Here is a 12117-nt window from a genome sequence, read left to right as displayed (position 1 = left end):
TTGGGAATAAAGTAGTACATATGCATAGTCTGAATAATTTAGCTAGGACAGAGGCAAGTTCAGGGGAACACTTTTTCAAAACAATTGGTGGAATTCCATCTGGGCCTGGAGCTTTGTTGGTAGGTAAATTGTCTAGGATGGATTTGCAGATAAAACAAAAATACCTGTAATGGTATCTAGGAGTGGTGGCAGTACTGTCAGAGAAGAGGAAGAGTGCCATGTGCAATTTGCCACAAGTGTATGGGATGTACAGTAATTCCATCTCGTGCAGTGTTTGTGATAAGTGGGTGCATAGGAGATGTAGTGGTATTAAATGTAGACTGCAAGATAATGCCGATTTCATGTGTGCAGTGTGTCGGGGAGAGCAGATGGAGACTGCCAGGCATTAAAGGATTGTACTTGCTGGTGGGTCGCTTAAGCATGTGGAAGAGCTTTGTTATTTGGGAGACATGTTATTTGCTGGATGTGGGGCTGGAGCTAGCTCTGTGGCTAGAGTGAGGATTGGTTGGAAGAAGTTCAGGGAGCTGTTGCTTCTCCTGACATTGAGAGGGCTCTCCTTCCATGCTAAGGAATCTTTGTATGCTGCATGTGTTAGGAATGTAATGCTGTATGGTAGTGAGACTTGGGCAGTAAAGGAAGAGGATATTTGCAGGCTCAGATGCACAGAAATGACAATGATTACGTGGGTTTGCAATGTGTCCCTGAGTGCAAGGCCTTAGGGGGCTAGGTGTATGATGGAAGAGTTGAGGAGTAGGATGGGACTGGATTGTATTGGTGTTGTGATGAGGAGAGGTAGATTGAGGTGGTTCGGGCATGTGGAGAGGATTGGGGATAATAATTGGGTGCAGGAAGGGAGAAGTGTTAATGTTAGGGGTAGTAGGGCTGCGAGAGGTAGACCGAAAAAGACTTGGGACGAGGTCATTGAGTGTGACCTCAGGGATAAGGGACTGAATAAGGAAGCTGCCAGAGATCGAGCAGCATGGAGAACCACTATCAGGTGACCAAGGCTGACACATGCAAGCATATTGGAGCCTTCAAAAACAAAACAATACGAGACGAGTGTACAGTTTTTACTTGAATCTTATATTTATTTGAATGTTTTGTTATCTTTAATCTTTTCATTCTGAGAGGTCCTCCAGTTGAATGGATGTATAACATATTTCACCATGAACTTGGTTAATAGATTTTCATACTTTTGTGTTTTCTTTTTCTTTTTCTGGCTTCTTTTTGCCCTTTTATTAATACAAAATTAATGTTATTTAAAATAGTGTTGTTAATTTAGTTTACTGCCAGAGTTTCTTCTGTTATTGTGATTGTGGTGTCATAAGAGGCTTCTTAACACCACTTCCCATGTGATTTGTTTTGTATACTACATATTGACACTCTTTTCCACGTTATTTATGCCATATCAGTTGTGACATATTTGCATCAGTAGCATACAACACATTATGGAGATGTATGAAAATGAGCAAAATACTAAGTCACTAAGAAAAAGGTGTTAGTCCCCAAAGTCACTTACAAAGTGGCTCTAATTCCTTCACCTCCTTTGTTTCCATTCTTCACTTTTCTTTGTATCAATTTTTCAGGATCTTTGGTGTAGTGGATCAGGTGCCTCTCTCTCTAAGCAGCTTTTTGTCAGCTGTGGGAAATTTAAAGTTTAGAGGGACATCAGTTTTGCTGCGAGCCCTTGTTTCCCCCATAATGCACCTCACCTCTACTCATAGACATCCTAGGTGAGCTCAGTGTCATCATCATCATCATCGTCATCCTCATCATCATCATAGTCATCGTCATAATTATCATCAGAGTACAGTATCATTATGTTTGTTCAGGTATTTTGTTTTATACATAATACTCTCTATTTTAATGTAAACAACTGCTTTATTTTAATGTTTTCATTTTTTCATTAGCTGCCTACTCATATTTTCATAATTTGCTTGCCTTTTATTCTGACACTGTTTCCTCCTTGTTTTATGTACTGTAACTGTACTGTTTCCCAGTTTCTCTCTCTCTTTGCTCATCTCTCTGCTCCTGTCTGCTTAGAGGTGATTCGTTTGTGACCACCCCTTTTGGGATTTAGATGTCTAGCTACTTAGACAGATAGAAAAAATGAGTTACCTTTGAATATCTTTTTCATAACTTTAAACTTTCCATGCTCCTTTCCGTCAAGAGATCAATTGTCTCTCCTTAGCAGACAGTAAAGTTGTCCTTATATCTTTCCATTTTCCTGTTATCTGTGCTGAAGATTTCTAAGCCTATTTTTATCATTGTTTAAAAGTGATGGTGATTTAGTAGTGTATTAAGTAGCACCTTATTTAATGTGCAGTTGCAGGCATAGATACTGATTCACTACATTTTATTAAGTAATGAGACAGGAGTGAGTGTCAGCACCCAGGAGGGCAATTTTTGGAGCTTAGCAGACTTTTCAGAATATTATGATAGTCTTATTATTGTTCAACTATAAAGTGGAACATTGTCATTGTCCATAACTGTTAATTAGCCATATTACAATGCTGGTAATCTTACATGTCTGTAGAAAATGTGATTTTTATTAGCCATTTTACAGTATTGGTCCTCTTCATACATGTCTGTACAAGTCTCCAGTGAAAATTTTGGGGACATTCCTGTTTGCTTCGTTACATCGTTGTATCCATATATTTGCGCCTCTTTTCTGTTATCTCTTCTTCCACTTTGTTCTGCCCTTCTTCACTCAAATTATCTTTAATTTTCATACCCATTTGTTTTCCCACACAGCAGGAAACGGTCAGTATCCTCTGATTGTTCTGAAAATGACCTGAAAATTCAAAAAGTAGGTTCTGACACTGGTCTTGATGGGACAACTGACAATGAACTTGAGGCAGTGAAGATGCTGGTGGGAAGGGACTTGGTGGACCAGGAACTGCCCATGGTCCTGAGCAGTAACTCAGAAGGTTTGGTAGTGTTTTGATTCCCACACAAGCTTTTATATTTATACTGTACATTGGGGCAATAGAGAACAAATATAAGCAATTATTGAGATGCAAAGGTAAATGGCAAACAAACTTTTATTTGTATGAATATGTATTTGAGAAGGCATTACATACTAGTTATTAATGCACATATCAACCAATTCAAATTTATCACAGTGCATACAGAAAATGAATTTTAGTCTCTTTAAAAAAAAAAGTGTTCACTGACATCTACCTTGGGGCATTTGAGAACATGTAACTTGATGCTTTAAATAATGGTATCTTACTGAATGAGTTTCCTTCCAGAGATATCATTGAACATAAAATTAGCTGTGAAGCATACTCCTTCTAGTTACAATGATGCCCTACCTAATGAGCTTTCCTGCAAAGACATTGCTGAGCAGAATGACTGTTTTGCATTTCTCCTTTGGCCTCAGCTGCATCACAGTGTCCACTTCACTGGTGGCCAGCACATCTGAATTAGAAGGTTCTTTAAATGCTACTACTCTAGTAGAGTCTTGGTCATGTGAAACATCAGCCTTCCTGTAATAGGATACCTTCCACCTGGTGCCTTCCTTTGACAAGACTCCTCCAACATAATGTATCGGTATCAGTGACCAAGGTTGACGCATGCAAGCATGGAGCCTATAAAAATGAAAACAAAAATGTTTCAGTGACACAAACTTAGCAAGGACATAGTCACCGACTTACAGACCCTTTGCAAATGTGGCTTCATCCTCCATGGATACTGGCTTAGACAACACTGGGTTTCAATCAGGAGTGACTCTGTTCATTGTCACTCTCATCTGAAGAAGATGAGCCAGCAACCGGAGTGGTCACTTCACTCTGTGCTAGTGGTACAAGTGCCTAATGGTCCACTTTCTTCCAGATCTTGAAGTGGCAAAAGATGTTCTAATCACATAGCACAAATAATGGATGTTCTCAGTTGCCCCACCTGGTGTTCTCAATTGCCCCCCTCTGGTAATTTGTTAACCATTTGAAAACAAATAAACTTACATGCTGCGTGAAAGTTACTCAGGTTTGCAGAAGAAGTTTGGAACCCAGTATCAGATGCACAGTTTGGTCTTGTAAGTAGTTACATAACAATAAACCTTAACAATTAGTACTGCAGAGTACCAGCAAAAAACAAAACACGTAATTTAATATAATGCACTTACATTACAGTCAAGAAGCTGAGGATCAAAGAAATGGCAGATGAATACTGGACCAAAGTATGGGAGGAGTTAGAATCAGTGAATTGGAATGAAACGGATTTGGACAGCCTGTGGAGTGCATATAAGGATTGTTTAGTTAGAAAAGCTAAAGTGGTGTGTGGTGTGGCAAGAGTAACAACAAAGAAGAAAGGTATGGCATGGTGGGATGATGAGGTTAAGAGAGTAGTGGAGAAAAAGAGGAAGAAATGGCCGAGTGGTTACGGGACAGGGATTCAGTTGAAATAGGAACTGAATATATTGAGAGCAAGAAGCACATAAAGAGACTAGTGAAGAGGAAAAAAGGAGGAGGTAAATGATGGTCTAGGAAGAAAAATGAATGAAAACTGCTCTGAAAATAGGAAGTAATTCTGGAAAGTGGTGCAGAAATGTAGAAGTGAAAGTGGAAAGAAAGAAATGTGAAGGTGTGATGGATGTAAGTGATAAATTATTAACCAATGGGGTTGAAGTAAGGACAAGATGGAAAGAGTACTTTGAAAGCCTGATGAATGGGAATAGAGAGAGCAGAGCCACTGTAAACATGATTGGTTTTGGGGGTGTGCAGAGAAGGAATGCAATCCCAGGAAACATGACAGTCACACAGGTGAAGAACACTGTGAAGCGGCTGAAAAATGGGAAAGCAGCTGGGGTTGATGAGGTGTATGCAGAGATGATTAAGTATAGTGGAGAAAGCAGAATGAAGTGCTTGTTGGAGATATGCAAGATGGGATGGATGAGTGAAACTGTGCCAGCAGAGTGGAAAAAGGCTGTGACACTATCCCTGTACAAAAATAAAAGTGAGTGATGTTAGGAGGAGGCCGTAGCACGGGCCGAACTGGGTAGTACTCCCGAGGGGAATGGGAATGCTGGTGATAGGGAGAGCTGGAGCTCCTGTTTCACTAGCTATCTAACCATCCCCCTTTGCTGACCTTTTCAGTGTGACAGTAACATGGAGAGTAGACCAGTATACTCTCCCAAACATTTCCTCTAACCATCTATGCACTACACCACATGCACTTTACATTTCACACAGCGTATCCCACTACGTTACAAGGGTTGGCGCCAGCAAGGGCATGCGGCCAGAAAACTTTGCCCCTGCTACCTAGTGGCGGACTTCTGGGGGGAGGCGTGGCTGGGGTTCCGCCGGCATAGATCGTGGGTCCAGGGCAAGATGGGGCTCGGGCCTGTGCTAGAGGGTACAGGGCATTGCGGTTCCCAGGCTGCCACTTCTGCCCAATAGAGAGGGGCCCGAACCTGGGAGTAGCGCCCCAGGAGGCTGCCCTATCAGTGGGTGTATAATGGCGGGATAGTTGCAGTGCCAAGACGCACTTGGAGGGTGTCCTTGCAGCTGTCCTGGCAGGGTGCCCCGAGGCCACTACCACAGCCACTGGTAAGCTGGTGGGCTAGGGGTCCCAGATCCATTGCCTGGACCTGGGACTGTGCAGTGAGTGGGACCTGTGCTGTGTCTGTCCCCCTTTATTAATACTGAAGATGACAAAACAAAATAAGTTTCAAAGCAAGCCTGAGGACAGTAAATCACCCATGGGGATGAGGGTGGGTTCATGGAATGTGGGAAGTTTGAGGGGAAGAGCGGGGGGAAGTCGTTGAGGCATTCAGTAGGAGGTGGGTGGATGTGGCGTGTTTGCAGGAAGTCCGTTACAGGGGTGGATCAGCCAGAAAGATTGTTGGGAAGGACTGTTGTTATAAGTTGTTTTGGCAGGGGGGGACAGACGGATATGGAGGTGTTGGTGTGATGGTTGTGGAGAAATGGGTGTGGAATATGTTATGAATGTTTTGAGAGTAAGCGATAGGATATTGGTAGTGAAAATTCTGTTGAGAAGAAAGATAGCTGCGATTATATCGGCATATGCTCCACAGGCAGGATTGGATGAATCAGAGAAAGATAGATTTTGGGATGATTTAATACGTGTAGTGGGTGGTATGCGGGATGATGAGATAGTGATTTTGGGAGGGGACTTAAATGGTCGTGTAGGTGAAGCAGCACAAGGTTATGAAGGAGTGCATGGGGGATGTGCATATGGTCTAAGGAATGCAGAAGGGGAAAGGATACTCGAGTTTGGGGAGGCAACGGACATGATTGTGTGCAACACATATTTTAGGAAAAGAGACAGTAGGTTAATTACATATGAGTCTGGGGGAAATATCAGTCAGATAGATTATTTTCTGGCTAGGAGGGCCGATAGGAGGTTAGTGAGGGATGTTAAAGTTATAGGAAGTGAGGAGTGTGTGCAGCAGCACAAACTATTGATTTGTGATATGGTGCTTAAAGAACAAGTGATGAAAAAGAGGATTTATGTACCTAGGAGGAAAATATGGAAGCTGAAAAACCAAGTAGTAAGGGATGCCTTCTATAGCAAGTTGAGGAGAGTGGTGGCTGAACAGGGAGCTGTAGACAGAGGCGTTAATGAACAGTACAGAGCCCTCAAGATCAATTTCTTGAGAGTTACTGATGTAACATGTGGTTGGACAAGAGGACCACCAAGACACAAAGTAACTTGGTGGTGGGATGAGGGTGTAGAAGCTGCAGTTAAGGAGAAAAGAAGGCTTTTGCGGGAATGGCAGAAGGGTGGTAGCAAAGAGGAATATTTGGCTGCCAAGTGTAGGGCTAGAAGAGAGGTATACAGGGCAAAGTCTGAGTCACAGAGACAATTACTTGATAACCTAAATCATGGGGAAAGGAAAAATATATTTAGGGTGGCAGGTCAGATGAAGAGGGATAATTGGGATATTATAGGTGAGCAATGTGTGAAGAATGATGAAGGAAGGGTAGTGGTGAACAGTGAGGATATTAAAGATGCATGGAGAGAGCATTATAACTGGTTGTTGAATGAGGAGTTTGACTGGAACAGGGAAGGTTTGGAGCCAGCAGATCCAGTGTCTGGCCCTTGGCCTTTGATTGATACTGAAACTGTGAGTGAGGCAATAGGCAGGATGAGGGTGGGGAAGGCAGCAGGTGTGTCTGGGTTGACTGCCGAAATGTTGAAGGCCTCAGGCGATATAGGGGTGAGTTTAGTCACTGACCTGATAAATAGGATTATTTATGAGTGTGTTGTCCCAGATGATTGGCTGAAGAGTGTAATTGTAAATGTGTATAAAGGGAAGGTTGATGCCCTGGAAAGAGGAAATTATAGAGGTATAAAGCTTTTAGATCAGATAATGAAGGTAATGGAGAGAGTTTTAGAAGGTATGATTAGAGAAAGAGTGAATATTGATGAGATGCAGTTTGGGTTTATGCCAGGTAGGGGGACCACGGATGCCATATTCGTTGTTCAACAGCTTCAGGAAAAATATATTGGTAGGAGAAGGGATCTTTATTTTGTTTTTGTTGATTTGGAAAAGGCCTTTGACAGAGTCCCTAGAGAGGTGGTGAAGTGGGCAATGAGAAAGCTTGGCTTGGAGGAGTAGCTGGTTAGGGTGGTTATGGCCATGTATGTGGGTGCTCACACCCATGTGAGAGTGAATGGAGATTTGAGTGATGAGTTTTCCGTGAATGTTGGTGTGCATCAGGGGTCAGTCTTGAGTCCCATGTTGTTTATCATGGTACTTGAAGCCCTTTCACGTGACTTTAGAAACAGACTCCCGTGGGAGTTGTTGTATGCTGATGATTTGGTGTTGATTGCAGAGAATGAAAGGGAGGCGGAGGAAAGGTTTAGGAAGTGGAGAGATGGTATGGGGCAAAAGGGTTTAAGGGTAAATGCAGATAAAACAAAAGTGATGATATCTAGGGTTGGTGGCAGTACCGTCAAAGACGAAGGAGAGTGGCCATGTGCAGTTTGCCACAAGAGCGTTGGAAGTAATTCCATCTTGTGTGGTGTGTGTGATAAATGGGTGCATAAGAGATGTAGTGGTATCAGAGGTAGACTGCGAGATAATGCTGATTTTATGTGTACGGCATGCCGGGGTGAACAGGTGGAGATTGTCAGACGTGAAAGGATTGTACTTCCTGGTGAATCTCTTGAGTGTGTGGAGGAGTTTTGTTATTTGGGAGACATGTTGTGTGCTGGAGGTGGGGCTGGAGCTAGCTCTGTGGTTAGGGTGAGAAGTGGTTGGAAGAAGTTGAGGGAGCTCTTGCCTCTCCTGACATTGAGAGGGCTCTCCCTACGTGCTAAGGGGTCTTTGTATGCAGCATGTGTTAGAAGTGTAATGCTGTATGGTAGTGAGACCTGGGCAGTGAAGGAGGAAAATATTCGCCGGCTCAGACGTACAGAAATGACAATGATTAGGTGGATGTGCGGTGCGTCCCTGCGTCCAAGGCCTGGAGGGGCTGGGTTTACAATGGAAGAGTTGAGAGGTAGGATGGGACTGGAGTGTATTGGTGGTGTGATGGGGAGAGGTAGATTGAGGTGGTTTGGACATGTGGAGAGGATGGGGGATGATAATTGGGTGAGGAAGGTGAGAAGTGTTAAATCGGGGGTGGGGTTATGAGGGGTAGACCGAGAAAGACATGGGATGAGGTTATTAAGTGTGACCTTAGGGTTAAGGGTCTGAACAGGGAGGCTGCAATAGATCGTCGTGGAGAGCCGTCATTAGGTAACCAAGGCTGACACATGGAAGCATGTTGGAGCCTTTAAAAACGAAACGAAACGATGTGAGTGCAAGAATTATCGTGGCATAAGTTTATTGAGTGTGGTAGGGAAAGTATATGGAAGAATAATTATAAAGAAATTAAGAGAGATATCAGAAGTCGTAGTGAGTGATGAACAGGGTGGCTTTAGGAGTGTCAGAGGATGTGTGGATCAAATATTTGCAGTGAGACAGATAGTGGAGAAGGCTTGTGAGAAGGACTATAAGGTGTTTATGCCATTCATGGATCTGGAAAAAGTATACAACAAAGTAGACGGAGAAGGATTGTGGAAGGTTTTGTGCATGTACAGTGTAAATAGTAAGCTGCTAGGTGCTGTCAAGAGTTTTTAGGATGGTAGTGAAGCATGTGTAAGGGTTAATGGGCATCTAAGTGAATGGTTCACGATCAGTATGGGCGTGCGACAAGGTTGTATGGTGTCACCATGGTTGTTCACAATATGTATGGATGGGGTGATGAGAGGAGTAAAAACACGAGTAATGGAGAGGGGGATGGCGTTGGTAATGAATGGTGATGGATGGAATATCTCAAATTTGTTGTATGCTGGTGATTCAGTACTACTTGCTAATACTGGACAAGAACTTGGTAGACTAGTGCAGATGTATTGCTGATGTCTGTGAGTGTTGTGCCTTGAGAGTAAATGTAGAAAAGAGTAAAGTGATGGTTATTGAGAGAGAAGGTGACTCTCAGTGTGATGATACAGTGAATGGAGAGAGACTAGAATTGGTGAGAGAGTTCAAATACCTGGGTACAGTGACAGAAAAGAGAGGAAATGTGCAAAAGAAGTGGAAGGTAGAGTGACACAAGAAAGAAAAGTAGCTGATGCAATGAAGGCCTTGATAAGAAACAGAGGCTTGAGTGTTGCAGCTGCACGAGACTTACATGAAGAAATGATAATGCCAGTTTTAACATATGGAGCATGCAGATGAAAAGTCAAGAGTGAGAGCAGTGGAGATAGGACTGCTGAGGAATGTATGTGGTGTACAGAAAGTGGATAGGATACGAAATAATGTGATTCGTGAAAGATGTGGAGTGGGGAAGTATGTGGACACCAGAATCGAAGAGAGTGTACTGAGATGGTATGGCCATGTGAAGAGAATGGATAACAATAGAATGGTGAAAAAGGTATATCTGAACGATTTTGAAGGAGGGAGGAGGCAAGGTAGGCCAAGGAGAAGGTGGAGGGATATGGTGGATGAGTGTGTGAGGAAGTGAGGTTTGGAAGTCGGTGAGGCTAGGGGACTGACAAGAGATCGAGCTGGCTGGATGAATATTGCGAGAAGAAGCACATGATCAGGGATTTGGCACCCCTTTTAATGCAACAATTTCTGGATTGACTATCAGTTACGTTTATGTGAAGCTACAGAATGTGGTGAATGTTTTTGGTGCATCAGATAGAACCAGGATTCCTTGGGCTTGGATGAGTGACTGGAAGCATGGCCCATTGGAGTGGGCAAATTTGGACTGTCTGGACATTGCTACTTTTTACCTTGCCCTAGGTGGGAAAGGAGGTCTGGATGATGATGATGTACCTACATTTCATTTTTGGTAGGTAGGGGCACCCATCATCCATACACTTAGTGTAGTGGTACTCTGTTTTTAGGGTATCTGAACATTGAGTGGCAAGCTGAATGATTTCCTGTAAACCAGAAAATAATTTACAATGCTAGTGGTAACCTTATAACTAATCAACACATGTTTCTTACGTGACAAGAAATGGGTTGACGTGACAAGAAGTGGGTTAGCAGAGGGTTAGTGCTCCTTCCCGGAAAACAACTAACTAAAAACACGAACAAGCCTTGGAATAGGACTGGCCAACAGGTGACAACTAAGGACCGAACACAGGACATGGTATGGATTGCAACATGGAATATAAGGAGTGCAAATGATGAGATGCAAGAGAGAGAGAGATTGTCCATGCAAAAGTGGATGTATTTGGATTAACTGAAACTAAATGGAGATGTGAGAGTGTGAGAGAATGGGAGTATGGATGGGGTATATGTGCGGGAGTGGGTGAGAATGAGAGGGCAAAAGAAGTGTGTATTGTTGTGTGCAAGAGATGGAAGGAGAATATGAGAGATGGATCAATTTGCTCAAGAATTGCGTGGGTAAGATTGAAAGTTGGACTACATATGTTGAGGATTGTGTGTGTGTGTGTGCACCAATGCAAGATTGTGCAAGCAGAGTGAAAGAAGAGTTCTGGACAAATGTGGAAGTGTGCATGGAAAAGTCTGGAAGGAGTGAGAGAGTGTTTTTGATTGGAGAAATAAATGGAAAAGTGTGGAATGTGAAGGTGGATGGAGTAGTTGGCGAGTGGGGTGTGCCTGCAGAAGTAGATGAGAATGACAGTGCTCTAGTGGACATTTGTACTGGGAGGGGGTTGGTGATAGCCAATACCCTCTTCAGACACAAAATGATCCACAGGTATACGTGGCAAGTGATGAGAAGGGTGGGTGGTGAACTGAATGAATGGAAGGCAATGATTGGTTATGTGTGTGTGGATGATAGAATGAGAAGGTGTGTAATGGATGAAAGAGCATATAGAGGTTTGGGGAGTGGACTGTCTGACCACCACTTGCTGGTGGTGAAAAGACAAGGTTGAAATGAAATGGAGGAATAAAAGAAGGGAAGGACAGAAGGAAGTAGTTCTTACAAGGAGGGTGGAAAGGTCACAAGAGGATTGAAAAACAGCAGAATAAAAGAGAGAAGTGAAGGAGCGATTGGGTAAATATGATTTGGAGCAGATGGGGGGGGACGTGGAAGGTGTGTGCAATATGTTCACAGAAGAAATCTGTGCAGCACGTGAGCTGGTGTGTGGGATGAAGAGAAGATGAAAGAGGGTGCAAGGAACAGCATGGTGGAATGAAGAGGTGAGACAGGCAATGGCACAAAAGAAGAAAGCATATAGTGAGTGGATGAGAAACAGGGATGTGGAGAAATTTGAAGGACAGAAGAGAGAGTTATATGTAGAGAGGATGAGAGAGGTGAAAAGTTTAGTAAGAGTGATTAAGAAGAGAGTGGATGAGGAATTGGGAAGGAATTTGAGTGTAAAGTGGAGGGAATGTAAGAAAATGCTCTGGAAAGAGGTAAAGAGAGTTAGACAGGGTGTTGAAGGAGTTAGTCGAAGAGTGAAAGATAAAAAGGGTAGAATACTAGTGGAGAAGGGAGAAAAATTTAGTACATGGAGAGAACACTTTCAGGAATTGTTGAACATAGAGAATGAAAATAATGCGAGTATAAGTGGCTGGGGAATGGCCAGGAGATGGAGGGATGTGAGAAGAGAGGAGGAAATCAGTAGGGTGGAAGTTGTGGAATTAATGACGAAGGTCAAAATGGGGAAACCCTAGGAATTGAT

At 43.0% G+C, this 12117-nt stretch overlaps 1 protein-coding gene across 1 annotated transcript in view; it reads left to right on the top strand.

Moving 5' to 3' along the window:
* LOC145402215 (uncharacterized) overlaps nucleotides 1–12117 on the top strand; it is a 46270-nt gene that overhangs the window by 20076 nt on the left and 14077 nt on the right. The window contains exons 8-9 of the mRNA XM_080274332.1: nucleotides 1587–1733; nucleotides 2755–2930. Coding sequence (XP_080130458.1) covers nucleotides 1587–1733; nucleotides 2755–2930 — 323 coding nt within the window. The remainder of the gene's footprint in view (nucleotides 1–1586; nucleotides 1734–2754; nucleotides 2931–12117) is intronic.

The sequence above is a fragment of the Coenobita brevimanus genome, chromosome 57, assembly GCF_032717465.1.
Source record: "Coenobita brevimanus isolate Jiangsu-jjx chromosome 57, ASM3271746v2, whole genome shotgun sequence".
In the NCBI taxonomy this organism is placed as follows: domain Eukaryota; kingdom Metazoa; phylum Arthropoda; class Malacostraca; order Decapoda; family Coenobitidae; genus Coenobita; species Coenobita brevimanus.
The sequence above is the reverse complement of the archived record's forward strand: the minus strand, read 5'-3'. Positions and strand labels throughout refer to the sequence as shown.